At 38.2% G+C, this 15,276-nt stretch overlaps 1 protein-coding gene across 3 annotated transcripts in view; it reads left to right on the top strand.

Moving 5' to 3' along the window:
* Positions 1-14,707, top strand: part of LOC149821201 (uncharacterized) — an 82,595-nt gene extending 67,888 nt beyond the window's left edge. For 2 of the 3 annotated variants that reach the window (XM_089982798.1, XM_089982796.1), the window contains 8 exons: positions 2,148-2,213; positions 11,059-11,166; positions 11,673-11,803; positions 11,960-12,026; positions 12,152-12,219; positions 12,820-12,913; positions 13,876-13,946; positions 14,083-14,707. In XM_089982798.1, the coding sequence (XP_089838924.1) occupies positions 2,148-2,213; positions 11,059-11,166; positions 11,673-11,803; positions 11,960-12,026; positions 12,152-12,219; positions 12,820-12,913; positions 13,876-13,946; positions 14,083-14,464 (987 nt within the window). In that variant the 3' untranslated portion in view covers positions 14,465-14,707. The remainder of the gene's footprint in view (positions 1-2,147; positions 2,214-11,058; positions 11,167-11,672; positions 11,804-11,959; positions 12,027-12,151; positions 12,220-12,819; positions 12,914-13,875; positions 13,947-14,082) is intronic. The other variant, XM_089982797.1, reaches the window with a different exon arrangement.
* The last annotated feature ends 569 nt before the right edge of the window (positions 14,708-15,276 follow it).

Genomic DNA, 15,276 nt, shown 5'->3' with positions numbered 1-15,276 from the left:
TTTCTACTACATACTGTTTTTCTTCAATATTCATTTCTTAGTTGCTCAGTTATATATCTTCAGTTATATAGTGCACCATCATGCTGTGCGGAGTCTAAGAGTACTTCACATTGTTACTCTGTAGCACTGTCACCTATATCGGTGACATTTTGAAAATATCGCTTTAATATCTTGGCTATTTCAAGATGATGAAATAAAAGAATATATATAGATACATTTGTATATGCCTATCGTTATTTGCATATGCTTATCGTTATGTGTATATTATATATGCTTATATTATATGTATTTAGTTTAATCTAAACCACATAAAATGAAACAATATAATAAAGTGAAGGACATTTTAATGTGATGAAGCAGTCATTCATACTTTTCTCGTGAAAAGAAAAAGATGGTGCTTCTGATTTTATACAGAAAGAAGGATACTAGCATTCTGTTTGACTTTTAAACTTCCATACATCATGCCAGTAGTTTGACACCTTCTCTCCTTTACAATTCAAAGTTCAAATACGTAGTGCACATACCTAGGCACATACACACAAAAGTTCATGCATCTAGGTTATTATGCCTTTGAGGCTTTGTATGGACAGCCCCCTCCTCATGTGGAAGCCTATGAACCGGGATCCTCTTTGGTTCCGGAAGAACGGACTAGACCACTCTTTCCTACTGCGAGCGTATAGTGTAGACGAAGAGTCGGAACGGAGCCTACAAGAGTACGAGAAACAAACCTCACTTCAGGGATACCAGCAATGCCTGTGACTACTCTATTGCCTGCTCCATGTACGGATACAGACTATCACACTCAAGCTGGGTACGGAGTAAGGGGAGGTATTTGACTTTGAATTTATGCCTTTTTATTATCAAATTCACCGAGGACATGGCATTGGATAGAAATGATTGGAGGAAAAGGATTCATGTGGAAGACCCAAAATGAATTTCTTTTTTGGTTCATATCGCTGACCCCAATTGTTTTGGGATGAAGGCGTAGTTGTTGTTGTTGTATTATCAAATGGTAAACTACATATTCAGATAGTTTGCAACAAATGGACTTGGAACATGCACGGATGCCTTCAATTATAAGGGCATTCAGTATGCCTGAAAATTTATCAACATCAGGCTGTGCTCTCTGATTAGTGATATTAAAACATTCAGTTCCCCCAGGATTCAAAGTAACACCATAAAAGAATTAGTTTTGACTGCTTGTGAACATATCAGAGCCATGTGCAGAAACTGTTTCAAAGAGCTAGATCTGAATTACAACTCAAGCTAGGACCAACTAAAACCTAAAAAAGAACAATTAGCGAAAACAGAACAATAAAATTCTTTTCAAAAACCATACAGAACTATCAACATTTTGACCATGATAAAGTAAATGCAAACATCAGATTGTTTCACAAAAAGGCATGATATGCACATTTGATCTAATACAAAAATTATCATGACAAAGAAAAGCAAGCATATCAGACCTTTTAAACTCTAGGCTAAAATAAATAATGAAGAATGAACATAAGGGGATGAGATAAGAGAAGAGAACAAAGAAAAGCAAGCATATCCCCTGTCTCCTCGTGTGATGAGAGAGAGAGAGAGAGAGAGAGAGAGAGAGAGAGAGAGAGAGAGAGAGAGAGAGAGTCTTCTTCTTCTTCGTTCCCTAGCCTGCGAGACAGAGGAGACAGAAACCGAGAGAGTAAAAGGGGGGAAAAGGGACCCCCTTTTATAGACGTTGACATTAGTCAATGAATAATAATAATAATAATAATACCGACCTAGGCTTGCGCCTAGGTGGAAATATAGATCGCCCAGATGGTGGGGCTACGCCTAGACCGCCTAGGCGCCACCTTTGACAACTAGGTCACAATACAAAAAAATTCACTTAAATCTTGTTTCCAGCTTGGCAACTTAAAGGACTACTTACTGGTTAAGAGCACCCGGTCTATATTTAACTCCTGCTTATTATATCAAAACATATCGGTCTGCTCATAAACTTGGCATCATGTCATTTTCCAATGATTTCAATTGAATTGAAATGATGTCTGTTAAAGTAGCTGATTCTTTAGTTTTTCTAATAGGATTACTTTTCAAGATTGATAATCTCAGTATAAACTTGCTTATTTTTTAGGTGTGTTTAATAATTTTCCTGTCTATGCTAGGAATTGGAGGCAGAGGTTGGACAACTAGAAAAGCAGAGGGATGAGCTTGAGGCTGAATTGAAGAGGGTATGTCTGCATATTCATTTTTATTACCTCATCTCCTGCATTAATTGTTAATTACATTTTTGCACGGACTAGTTATTTGGCTTGAATTCCTAGTTGGCCATTTGCTGATACTCAGTCCATTTTTGTGCTTTAAATGTGTGTGTTGTTTGATTGCTTTTGCCACGTTGATGTTTTCATTTCATGTTCACGCACAAATGATGAATTTGGAAATCATTAAGGATAAACTGATTTCCAATCCAAAACAGTTTTCTTTCAATCATGCTGTTACTTCGTTGTTTGAGGGAAGTCGTTATGTTGTGGTGTATTTGACATCTTTATGTGTTTATGGTGGGAGCTGGTATTTTATGTAATGGTTGCCGACTGTGGCTTGCTGTGGTTTCACAATGGTAGTTGGTGGTTGCATAAGAGCAAAAACTTGTTGGAAGGTTTTTAAGGACAAAGTGTGGGATGCGGCTTTTTTTGGGCATGTATGTCTTGAAAGTGGATGGCATGAAGAGTTGCAATAAGAAATTTTATTGGATAGCAACCTTTAATAGAATGAAGTTGTGGATCTTTCTTGCTGCCTCTTTCACAAGGGACAAGAAGAAAGTCTACCAAGCGAGGGGCTCCTTTTTCAAAATTCGAACTCTGTTTCTCTCTTAACTCCTCCAGGATCAATATGAGTTTGTTGTGCACCCATTTGTTTTAAAGCACTGCATTTCTAACCATTTCTTTATAAGATGAAACTGTAAAATAGGCATATTGATTTCGAATTGACTTGTAACATAAGCATGAAAGATGAACAAATAAAGAAAAGTAATAAATCAAATTTGCCCTTCAAAAATGCACTTAAATATCTTTACAAAGATCATTTATAAGCGAAATAGTGAACAAATCTGTCCTTTAAAGTAATAGGAGTTGGTTAGGCATTAGTATGAACAAAAAACTTAAGGAGATGTTCTTTTTTTTTTTTTTTCAGAAAAGAAAAAGTTTTGTTTCTAAACTTAAAAGCAAGTGACAAATTATCACCAAGGATGAAATACATGGGCTAAAAGCCCTATTTAACATGGTAGAGGACGTAACAAAGACTGGGACATACATCACCCTGCCAATGGATGGAGGCACATAAAGAAACATCATCCTGAATCTGTCTAAATAGTAAAATGAGGTGGAAGGGAGAATTACAGAAAGTCTCTTTGTTCCTGTTCAGCCTATCAAAGCAAGAAGAGAAGTAATAGGGTGAGAGTGAATAGAGAGGAAAACTCAAATGAAACTTCATTAAGCCAAGAATAAAAACATTACAGCCATATAAGGGAGACACCCCTTCTATCTCACTACATGACAGAAGTTGTTGGCTTGATACTAACTGAAAATTTACAAGAATACCCCTAGAAAGAATGAAATGTGCATATATACAAAAGAGAGGGACAGCACTCAAAATAGTCATCCATATGATACACAAAGTCTCAACACTCTCCCTCAAACTTGAGATGATGTAAGAGAAATCATCCCAAGTTTGGAAATGAATGAATTGAAATGTAAATGAGCAAGACTCTTAGTGAACACATATGCATTATGATCTTTTGAGCTCACATGCTCAAGAGAGATAACTCCATCTTCATATGCTCTCCTAGTAAAGTGACAATCTATTTTAATATGTTTAATCCTTTCATGAAATTCTAAATTCTTTGTAATATGAATGGCACTCATATTGTCACAATACAAGGAGATTCGTCCACAAATAGAAACCCCTAACTCTCCTAATAGCTACATTAGCCAAACAATTTCAGCTTTAACTTGTTCCATAGCCCTACATTCTGCTTCAGCTGTGGATAACACAACTCTTTTGTTGTTTCTTGCTCTTCCAAGAGATTAAAAAGCTCCTAAGAAAAATACAAAATCCAATAGTAGAAAGACGGTCTCAGGTAGAGTCTCCAAAATCTGTACCGCAAAAGGCTCTAAGATCTGTGGAGGACAAAGAGAAGAACATCCTATAGTGCATAGTGCTCCTCGCATATTTTATGATCTGAAGTACCGCAATGAGATGAACTGACTTGAGAGAGCTCATGATATGATTGGCCACATGACCAACTTAAAGTGTTATTTGCCATGGAAATGGTCAAGCATATCAAACTCCCAACTAGCTGCCTTTACACAATTGGATCCTCTAGCTCTACTCCATCTGAAGCCCTCAATTTTACATTTGCTTTCTAACCTTTTTAGACTCATCAGCTAGTCTCGCCTTTACAATAAGATCAATTGTATATTTATGTTGAGACAAATAAATTTCTCTTTGAGTATGCAACTTAATATTTCAAATTTCTTAGGTCTGTCATTTCAAACATGTTGAGACCAAGATGTTTTTAGTAAATAAGTTTTTCTAAACTAGAAGTTATTTGAATCTTATTCTTTAATGAGGGACCTGGATGTAATTTTTTTCCTTGGACTATCTCTATTTAATATAGAGATTAGCCCTAATTGAAAATAACAAGTTCTTTTATGTTCTTTTATCTGCAGCCGTCCCTCTCTCTCTCTCTCCCTTTCTCTCCTCTCTCTCTTTCACTTCCTCTCTCCTCCTAGGGTTCGGTGCATCTCTGCTATTCTTGAACATGGTATCAGAGCCTTGCATATCTCTGGGCAGCTGAAGATCATCATTGGTGGCGTCTGAAGAACATCAAAGTTGCAGCCGCCGTCAACTCTGTGGACCAAATACCGATCTGGCTTGTCGCAAATATGAAAGTTGTGATTTTGATTTTGCGCAAATCTGAAAGTTGTTGTTTTTTGCTGATGTGATTCAGATCTAACATCTAATCTGAATCTTGTGGTTGAAGTTGAAGTCGTGGAACTGTCTCAGATCTGAGTGCAGTAGTCGTGGGTTGTGTGGTCGTGAAACAGGTCATGTCGCTGATCTGAAAAGTGTTGAAGGGAATCAGATCAGGTCGCAGATCTGATTTTGCAGGGGCATGACTCACATATGTCATTAATTTGAATGGGGTGTGGGCATAAGATCCACACAGATTTGTGTAAAGATATGGATCATCGTGATTTGGCAAGCTGGAGCAACAGGCTGATATCTGTGTGTTGAAGTCGTGGCGTTGACGAGGTTGCAGTCGGTGGTGATTCTGAGATTGTCGCATGGTGTGGACCAGATTGGTCTTCGTTGCAGGTGTGTTAAAGATGTTGTGATTAGATGTAATCTGGTGCGTTAAAGATGTTGTGATTAGATGTAATCTGGTGTGGTCGTGAGTTACTGCAGTTAATATCGTTGTGGTGCTGGCAATCAGCAGCCTCTGAGTTGTCGTGGGTTGCTGTTCATATGGGCTGATGTGGTTATGTTAAGTTAGATCATATTCAGATCTGATATTTGTTTTTGGTGTAATTGAAGTCGTCTACTGCAGACCAACACCTAGGTTCCCAACTTGATATGCTTGCTCAAATATTGATTTGTTGGAGTATATGCATCTCAATAGTTTGATGAGATCATCCAGAAAGGGGTGTAGTTGTTTGCATCTTCTGATCATATCTATGGTAGTAGCGAGGATGTCGAACAAGTCTGCAAGTTCCGTCATGAACCAGTCGTATCGCGGTCTTGGTATTTGTCTATGGTAGCAACTGCTGAGTAAATCAGCTCGGATTAGTGTTGTGGATCTGATCTGATTTTATATCAGATTGACTGCTGTGGTGGAGCGTTGAGTATACCAGTATCAGTTGGAAGTGTCGCAGTTTCAGCATTCTCAATCTTAGTTTATATTATGGCTCAAGTGGTTAAATTAGTATCACGAGATGCAGATTCCTCCAATGATTGTGTAACTCTTAGCAGGGCTGAATATGACGAGCTCCTTGCTTTACGATCATCCAATTCGAAGTCTTCTGTTGCGGAGGTTGTGTGCTCGACATGTGATGGCCTATCTGCTCAAGGTGGTAGGTGGATCATTGATTCTGGAGCCTCTGGTCACTTGTGCGGAAACTCGAGCAACTTTTTGAGTCTAAAACCTGTGACAGGTCAAAAAGGGGTACGTCTTGCTGATGGTAGCTCTTCCCCAATTGTAGGGCAGGAAAACATGTCTATTACCCCCTACTCTTCAATTGTCGCATGTTCTTCATGCTCTTTCGTTTCCACATAATTTATTATCCGTCAGTCGAATGACAAAAGAGTTGAATTGTAGAGTGATTTTTGATCCTATGAGATGCACCTTTCAGGACTTGCTGACGGGGAGAAGGATTGGTGGTGGCTATGAGGAAGATGGTCTGTATTACCTACACCAACCAGAGGTTTCGACCTATTCTGTTGTTACATCATCCTCAAGTCCTCTATTGTGGCATCATCGTTTGGGTCACCTTCCAGTGACAAAACTTCGTTGTGTCATTCCTCATATACCTCCCTCAGTTTCTTTTCAGTGTGAAACATGTCAATTGGGAAAACATTGTCGAAGCTCTTTTCCCTCCAGTCAGAGTCCATCAAGTCAAGGATTGTTTGATCTTCTTCATGTAGATGTGTGTGGTCCGAGTAGGATTCCGAATAGGTCTCAGTGTCGTTATTATCTAGTTATTGTTGATGACTTCTCAAGACTATCGTGGGTGTTCCTGTTAAAAGATCGGTCTCAAGGTCCTGTCATTCTTAAATCTTTAGTTGCAGAGATTAAAACTCAATTTGACATATGTGTTAAAATTGTTCGCACTGATAATGCTCTTGAGTTCAAATCCAAAGACTTACTTCAATTCTACTCTGTTAATGAGATTCAACCTCAATTTACATGTCCCCATACCTCTCAGCAAAATGGGGTGGCTGAAAGGAAACATAGACAAATCCTTAATGTTGCTCGGTGCCTTATGATTCAATCCAATATGCCTGCTACATACTAGGGCGATGCGGTTTTGACAACCGGATTTCTTATAAATCGCATGTCGTCAAGTTCTGTAGAAGACCAGATCCCAATTCAAATTCTCCATCCAGAGGCTCCTCTCTTTCCTATCCCCCCTAAAGTTTTTGGATGTGTGTGTTTTGTGCATAAGCTGGGTCCTGATCGAGATAAACTTGTTGTGCAGTCTATTAAATGTGTTTTCCTTGGGTATCCTAAGAACCAAAAAGGATATCGTTGCTATGACCCTATATCTCATAAAGAGTATGTCAGTGCGGACGTTACCTTCTTTGAGTCTATTCCTTATTTTTCAAGTACTACTCCAAGGTTACAAGAGAGTCAGGGTGATGTTTTTCCTCTGCCAATTCCCCCTTTTCCTTTAGAGTCGTTCACTCCAAAGCCTGTGGCTCCATCCTCTGGGGAGTCTCGATACAGAAACCCTCCTATAGTGTATACTCACAGGTTACCACCTACCTCCATGCCCCCATTATCTCCTTCTCCTGAGGCAAGTATCTCTGAGCATACTGAAGTTTCTGCTATTGATGAGGATCTTCCTATTGCTCTGCGAAAAGGGAAAAGACAGTGCACCCTTCATCCCATTTCTCAGTTTGTTTCTGAAGTTAATCTTGGGGCTTCTATGAAGAAATTTATCTCGGCTTTGTCTGCCTCCTCTGTTCCGCTTCATCACAGTCAGGCTCTATTCGACCCTAAATGGATGCAGGCTATGCAGGATGAGATGGATGCCCTATGTTCTAGGGGCACTGGGGATTTGGTTGATCCTCCAACTGATGCAGATATTGTTGGCTGCAAATGGGTATATACCATTAAATATAACTCAGATGGGTCAATTGAACGATACAAAGCCCGGTTGGTTGCAAAAGGGTATACTCAGACTTATGGTGTTGACTTTTTTGAAACTTTCTCCCCAGTTGCTCGTCTTGGCACTATTCGTCTTGTTCTTTCTGTTGTTGTGCACCATGGATGACCCTTGTTTCAGTTGGATGTCAAGAATGCCTTTTTGTATGGGGATTTGCATGAAACTGTCTACATGCAACAACCCCCAGGCTTCGAGGTTCAGGGGGAGTGTAAGAAGGTGTGCAAGTTGAAGAAGACTATTTATGGCCTGAAACAGAGTCCAAGGGCATGATTTCACAAATTATTTGAGGTAATATCGAGTTTTGGCTTTGTCAGGTCAGCTTCAGATCACTCCTTGTTCATCAAGAAAACCAGTGCTGGAATTGTTTACAAAACTAAGCTAACAAGTTATAAGATTCATAACAATGCATGTTTACATAAACAAAAACAAAATTCCAAAATGTTTCTCAATACTTAAAAATTTTACATAACCAAAATTTTTTAAGTTCAGAAAAAATGAAGACTTCTTCTTGCAGGAAATCAACCCCAAATCACTCAAGTTCTTTAGGAGTGAATACAAACTCACCCTAAGGAGAAAGAAAAGAAAAAAAAAATGAAATGAGTGCAACATAAACACACTAAGTGTGCATCGTAAGATACATCCTATTATCCGGGGGTGTATCGTACAATACACCCGATACAGGTACAATACACACCTGTATCAAGATATGGCTGTGTATCGTATTGATCTTCCTCAAAGTAACAATATGTATCGAACAGTATTGCACGCTACTTACAACACTGGTGGATACGCTGACTTCTTAGTCATGCATGCTTATTGTGCTCTCTTAAAAGCTTGATCTTGGCATATTTAGTAAGATAGCCTAGTTTTAAACTCAAGTTGGTTTCGTTATTAAATGAACAAGATCACGCCAAGCTCTTTTTATTCAAGCAGGCACCCTTAACTGTGGAGGAGGTATAGCTATATAAGCCTTACCTGCAAAGCATATGTTGTCATCGATATAACTCCATAAAAAGAAACTACATTAGTCTGCTAAGTTATTTTATTTGAATACGGGAGTAGTAATATGACCTTGGTAGAGTAATAAATCCATTTTTTTTCTGGGTTACACAATTTCAGTCGTTTTAAAAGAAATGATGTCTAGTATTGGGCCTCGTTGCAGGGTTAAAACCATGATTTGTGCATGCTTAAGAGCGGAACTGCATAAGTACATGCCTTTTCTTTGTTGCACATAAAATGTAACTTTTGGAATATAGTGCTGGCTATCTTAACAGTTTTTTTTTGGTATATTTTGTGGAACAACACAAAGAAGGTTAAGCAACTCATGCACAAAATAGTAAGTGTTTTTGTGTTGTCCAAAACAGCCATCATCTGTCGATATGCTAGCAGGAGGCCATTGTTTGTGGCCCTGCCCCTGAGAAACCATTTGTGCTTAGGAATGCAGATGAATGTGATTGGTTGCTGCTTATGCAGCATACTGATGAGGATTGAGGGTGATAATATTTTTGCACGTGTAGGTGTTAAGGAGTCTAGAGGCTTCTGAATGTATGGTTTAATATTATATACAGAAAAGGAAGGTGACGGCAAAGGTTTAGCTCATGTGAGAGAATGGGAATGTTGATCAACCAGCAATGAAAGAAATGGCTTGATCTGAAGAAGATTTTGCTGGTTTTGATCTGATAATTTTTTGCCCATATGGATAAATGCAGTTGTATATTGTGTCGTTGGTCATGGATATATTTACTACTATTGTACCACTATTGGAGTGGTGCATCATTAATATATATACTCCACGATTTGAATTTTCCCTTATTTTAGTGTGTGAACTCTGCAGCATGCCAAATGCATATTCATTACATTTGTTGAATGGTGTGTGCCCATCTTTATCCTCACATACACGTGCACACACCCACATGTGGGCACACATGGATAGATACATGTCTTGGTGTGGTCCTGCCTTTGTGTCTGCATCAACTCTCGTGCATGCATCTACACAGATCATGGCAGTCCATGTGCAAAGTCATGATCCAATGGATGCTGGAGCTAAAGTTCAGCCTGGTCTTGGAACATATTCATGGATCATGAAGTGCTATTGAATTCCTTTGGTATAATACTTGATGATCTGTCAAGCCTCCTTGGCCTAAGGGATCCTGAAGTGGGGAGCACCCCATGTTAGTTCCACTGCCATATGAAAGTCCTCTTAATCGGGGGCTCTATAAAGTCAAATGCATCTGTTCATGGTTTTAATGAGAAAACAGAACCTCAAAGAGGAATATCTTTTTTAAACTCTCTCTCTCTCTAAATTGCAACAAACACTGGAGGCCTTTCTAGGCATGGAGCAGGGACTGACTTAGATTTGGTTCCATCACTTGTACTCTCACATTCCCTTCTCTAGAGTGTCTTATCATGTTTGGCCTATGTCACAGGGATTCGGCTAGCAGGGTGCCGCACCCGCGTCGACACGACTCGACGCGGGTGCGGTCAACCCGATCCTGGGTGCGTTGACCGCACCCAGGATCATTTAGGTCCTTTTTTTTGGATTTTTGTTTTAAAAAATTTGCCCTCTAAAATGGGCTGCGAAATTTTTTTTTAAAAAAATCAGCTGACAGCTGTTGATGGCTGCGAATTTTAAAAAAAAAAAATCTGCTGACAGCTCCTGTCAGCTGCTGACAGGAGCTGTCAGCAGAGAAAATCGGATTTGAAAAGGCAGCTCCTGACAGCTCCTGCGAATTTTAAAAAAAAAAAAAAATCTGCTGACAGCTCCTGTCAGCAGAGAAAATCGGATTTGAAAAGGCAGCTCCTGTCAGGAGCTGTCAGCAGCTGACAGCTCCTGTCAGCTGCTGCCAGTCCTGGCAGGATGGCAGGAGCTTTTCAAATCCTTTTTTGCGTAAAGGATTTTCTCTCTCCCCTTTATATATATATATATATATATATATATATATATATATATATATATATATATTACATTTTTGCCCCTGCCGCACCCCCGCACCCGGGTTTTTTGGAAGTGCCGAATCCCCGCACCCGCACCCGCACCCATGTGACAGTGTTTGGCTGACATTTGATCTCCTCATATAATTGTTATTTAACATCAGCAACTAACTAACCCGTTCTGATTATTCAAGTGTAGGTGAATATCTCTTTGACAGCTGCTCTTGCACGACTGCACAATGCTAGGGAGGAGAAAGAACAATTTTATGAAGCAAACAATCAAATTGTTACACACTTGAAAACAAAGGTTCCATACACAATCTTTTATGCAGTTATTAATATGTACACGGATATGTAACATGGGTACTTCTGGAAGGGTTTCTGCCCATGTTGATTTGTGTCAACACCGGTGCTGGTACTTCACGGGTATGGGTCAACCACTTTCGGACCCGACTCAGCCAGACCTATTACCTATTTTGTGGGATTAGTTTTAATCTCCTTTTTAATATGCATAAAGTATTTCTTTCATCCATTACATATGTGCATACACACATATATGCATACATACTACATACACACACATACATTCACAGGTACATGCATCTATACATACTTTTTTCTAAAAGAATATAATATACATATGTATTTATGTATGCATGCATGAATAGCTGTAGCCCTGTACCCTTAAAACAATCTTATCCCATACCCCTACCTATGTGACATAGGTATACAGATTTCCATTAGCTAATATCTCCTTATTAATGTGAAAAAAGAAAATACCATTTTTTTCATTGCTTGGTCTAATTTTGCCAGGAAGATGAATTTTCAAGATCTTTAGCTGCATGTAAGACGGAAGTAAATGTTGTCCGAACATGGATCAATTTCCTGGAAGATACCTGGCTTCTCCAGTCATCATATACCGAGCAGAAAGAGAAATCAACAAAGTTTGTGACCAAACCCCACTTTCCTCATCATACGGCATCATCAACTAATTTACATATTGTGATTGTTTTTATGTGATTTTTTATTTTTGTTTTATCAGTCAGTTTTTTCCTCATCTTTTTATTAACTTAAGGCTTTGCTTCTTTATATGGTTAAAGTGATGAATTGGAGAAATCTATGAAACACTTTGTCAAGTTGGTCACCAAGTACCTATATGATTACAAGGTATTCAAATAAATTTCTATTCTAGGTTTATGATGCTAATTTAGAAGTAGTCTCAAGTATGATCATACTGGTTTGTTTATTAATAGTTGTTAAATTGTTAATTGTTTCAATGACGTACTGTGCAGGAAGAGCTGAAACGTGAAATCCCTGGTATACAGAGACATATTGATGACTTGAACAAATTCAGCAATAGGTTGTCGCCTAAATTTAGTAAATTTCATACTGATTTGAATTTGGTGTGAAGGGTAGACTTTGATAAATTGATGTGGGACCTGAACCAATTTAGTAGCTAACTGGCAAGGATCATCCATTGATGCTCTAATATTCTTATCCCAGTGAATCGTTCCTAAAGGAACAGAGTTAAAATCAGTCATGCATGTATCCACTGCCATATATTAGTGACAATTTAGCAGGAACCAAGTCTGAGGTTGGTGTTTTTTGGTAAGAAGGATTGACTCAAGAAGATTTGGTCAAACTGACTTAAAAGTCCCATGTTATTATTCAGGCATGCTTGCACCAAGTTTGTCCTGGTCACTATCTTATTTCATTCTTCATAGTCATTAGTATCGTTGTGAGCCTCATCATCTTCATCATTGTCATCAACACTATTGAGATTACTATTGTTATTGTTTTGTGATGAAGATGGGTGATTAGCTGTCTGATTGGGTTGGTGTATATGAATTTGACTCCTTGTGGCCCTGGTTCTTAGTCTTTTGCTATGTCTATATTGTAGCTGGGATATTTTTTCTTATTGGTTTTTTTGACTCATTTTTCTGTTAGTTTCCTCTGGCAGGCTGGCAGGAACTTCAAATAGTGATGCTGAAAGTCTAGAGATATCAGAGCAGAGGAAAAAACTGGAAGCTGACTATTTGAATTCTGAAGCAAAGGTGACATCTTTTATGCATTCTTGGTTCTTCTACCATATTAGTGGTGAATATTTTTCATATTCATTACTTATGAATTTGTAAGTCTGTAATGTACTTTTTAAGTATTGTTACTTGAATGCTTATTTATCATAAGAATCTTACGTAATAACAAAAGTTACTAGAATACCTTTTGTTTAGTACTGTAAATAAACTAATAACTGCACTGTATTCTTCCTCAGCCCTCTCTGTATTTATTGCACTTGCCCTTTCAGTGTTTGCTTCCTATTCTATAACTTCAGTCTTCATTGCTGCTATGATCTTTTTATCATGCACTTCTGGCTACAATAAGTTTGGTTTTGTTTATGTACTAAACATCTCTGCAGTATGCACAAATCTTGTGCCGCTTCAAAAAAAATCCCTTATCCCCATGCCTATACATTCTATGCAGATAATTTCAAGAAAGGTACTGTTTCTGTTGTGTTACTTGTGGAGCTGATTTGATTTCATTGACTTCACTGGCAATTGATTGTTTGTCATGAACCACATCCTTCACTGGATGCTACTATCCTTCCAGGAAAGCCCAATATTATATTCTTGAACAATTTCAAGAATCAGCATGCTGTCAATAGCTGGTGAACTTCAAAATTATTGTTGATATTTGTGCTTGAAAGATTTCAATACTGAACTGTGATAATGACCTGTGACTGTTTAGAACTGGTACTGTTGATAGAATCAAGAAGTGATTCAGATAATACGTATTGTTATTCCATGGAACAACTTCTATGGTTCTTTATGATATTCGATACCTAAAAGTATTTATTTAAGCTTCTGTTCGTTTCTTCAGTAATGAGCCATCAAACAGAACCTTATTGTGACACTGCTCTACTTGGCATAAATTTGATCAAGGGCTCTGGAATCTATTTATTGATGTTATCTTCTTGCAATTGCCTTTGATTTGATATAAATCTTGTATGTCGTATCAGATCTTAACTACATTCAGTGTAGTGGACAACATGAAAGAACACTTCTATTCTCGACATGGAAACCCTCTCAGGTGATCTTTGCATTGAATTTCCAAACTCCCAGCATGGTATTCTGTCATAGTTTTACATGCGCACAGCTTTCTATCTGTTCATCTATGGTGTGCCTCCTGCTGTCTTGTTAAGGTAGACATTTTATTTCTGAATTAGGCAAGATGATTCTGAAGTTATAGAAGCTTTTGATGCGCTTGAACAAATAAGACAGGAGTTTGAGTCCATCCAGAGGCCTCCTTTAGAATCTGATAGAGTGTCCCTAAAAAAGGGAGTAATATCATCTGCTGGAGGATCAGAGGGTCTGTCTCACTCCAACCAACAACAAATTGAGGTTCCACATGCTGAAAAGGAAGATGCCCCAGTGTCTGGAACTGTGATATCTGACCATGATCAAACCGTAGATCCTGAAGCAGAACTAGCAAAGTTGGAGTCAGAATTTGGAAAGATTGGTAGAGACTATTCAACCGAGGAAATAGGTTGGGAGTTTGATGAACTTGAACAAGAACTCAAATCTTGTGAGGCTTCTGTGGGTAAATAAACACAGTTTGATTCATGCACGCAAGTGTTTCTCAACTCTTATACCAAGGAGTAGTGTATCCTTATCTATCATAATGTAGCCATCCTTGGGACTAAGTTCCAGGAAAGCCCTGTTTAGCATTTGTATGTAGGGTAGGAGTGAAAAAATCATCAAAACTGATTTGTTTGCATCTATTGTAATGATTGTACAAATAATTCTGCCCCATCCATTCTTTATGAGGCTGTAAGTAGATGCAAGTTGTGTATATGTATAATTTTGCCTGTATCTGTCTGTTCAAAAAGTTTTTATGCTTTCTTCTTCTGCAATTGGTTTTATCTGGATTATTATTGGAATTGTCAACCGCCTTTTTTATTCAGACCCTCACACAGTGTAGCCATGCTAATTGTAGATCCACTTAGAAATACAGATGAACGATTTGAACTTCACAAGCAACAATTTGCAATCTTTTCTTTGTCAAATTTCTATTTAATTGGTTAAACTATTTGAAAAGATATTTCGATAAATTATGATAATATAGTTCTCTTTTTTTTTAATGTATCTGATATGGATTAATGACAGAAATGATGATTAGACTGGTTAAGATAATGTAATTAGTGCTCAGTGAAAAAGGTACGAGTTTATTATGCACATCATTCTCGCATGCTTGTTTTGGCCCGACAGTCATGATACCATGTATAGAAAACAGTACTTGCATATTCAGATAAAGTTTTACTAATGCCCAGCAGGTTTGGAGTAAAAAAGTTTCACTGATGCACCGTCTTGCTTAGTAAGTGGATCTTTCCAGGGAGTTTTTCTCCAAGGTGGGATGGCCA

This window comes from Nuphar pumila, chromosome 12, assembly GCF_984573655.1.
Source record: "Nuphar pumila chromosome 12, dmNupPumi1.hap1.1, whole genome shotgun sequence".
NCBI classification, from domain to species: Eukaryota; Viridiplantae; Streptophyta; class Magnoliopsida; order Nymphaeales; family Nymphaeaceae; genus Nuphar; species Nuphar pumila.
Note: the sequence above shows the minus strand (reverse complement) of the source record. Positions and strands in the feature narration are given on the sequence as shown.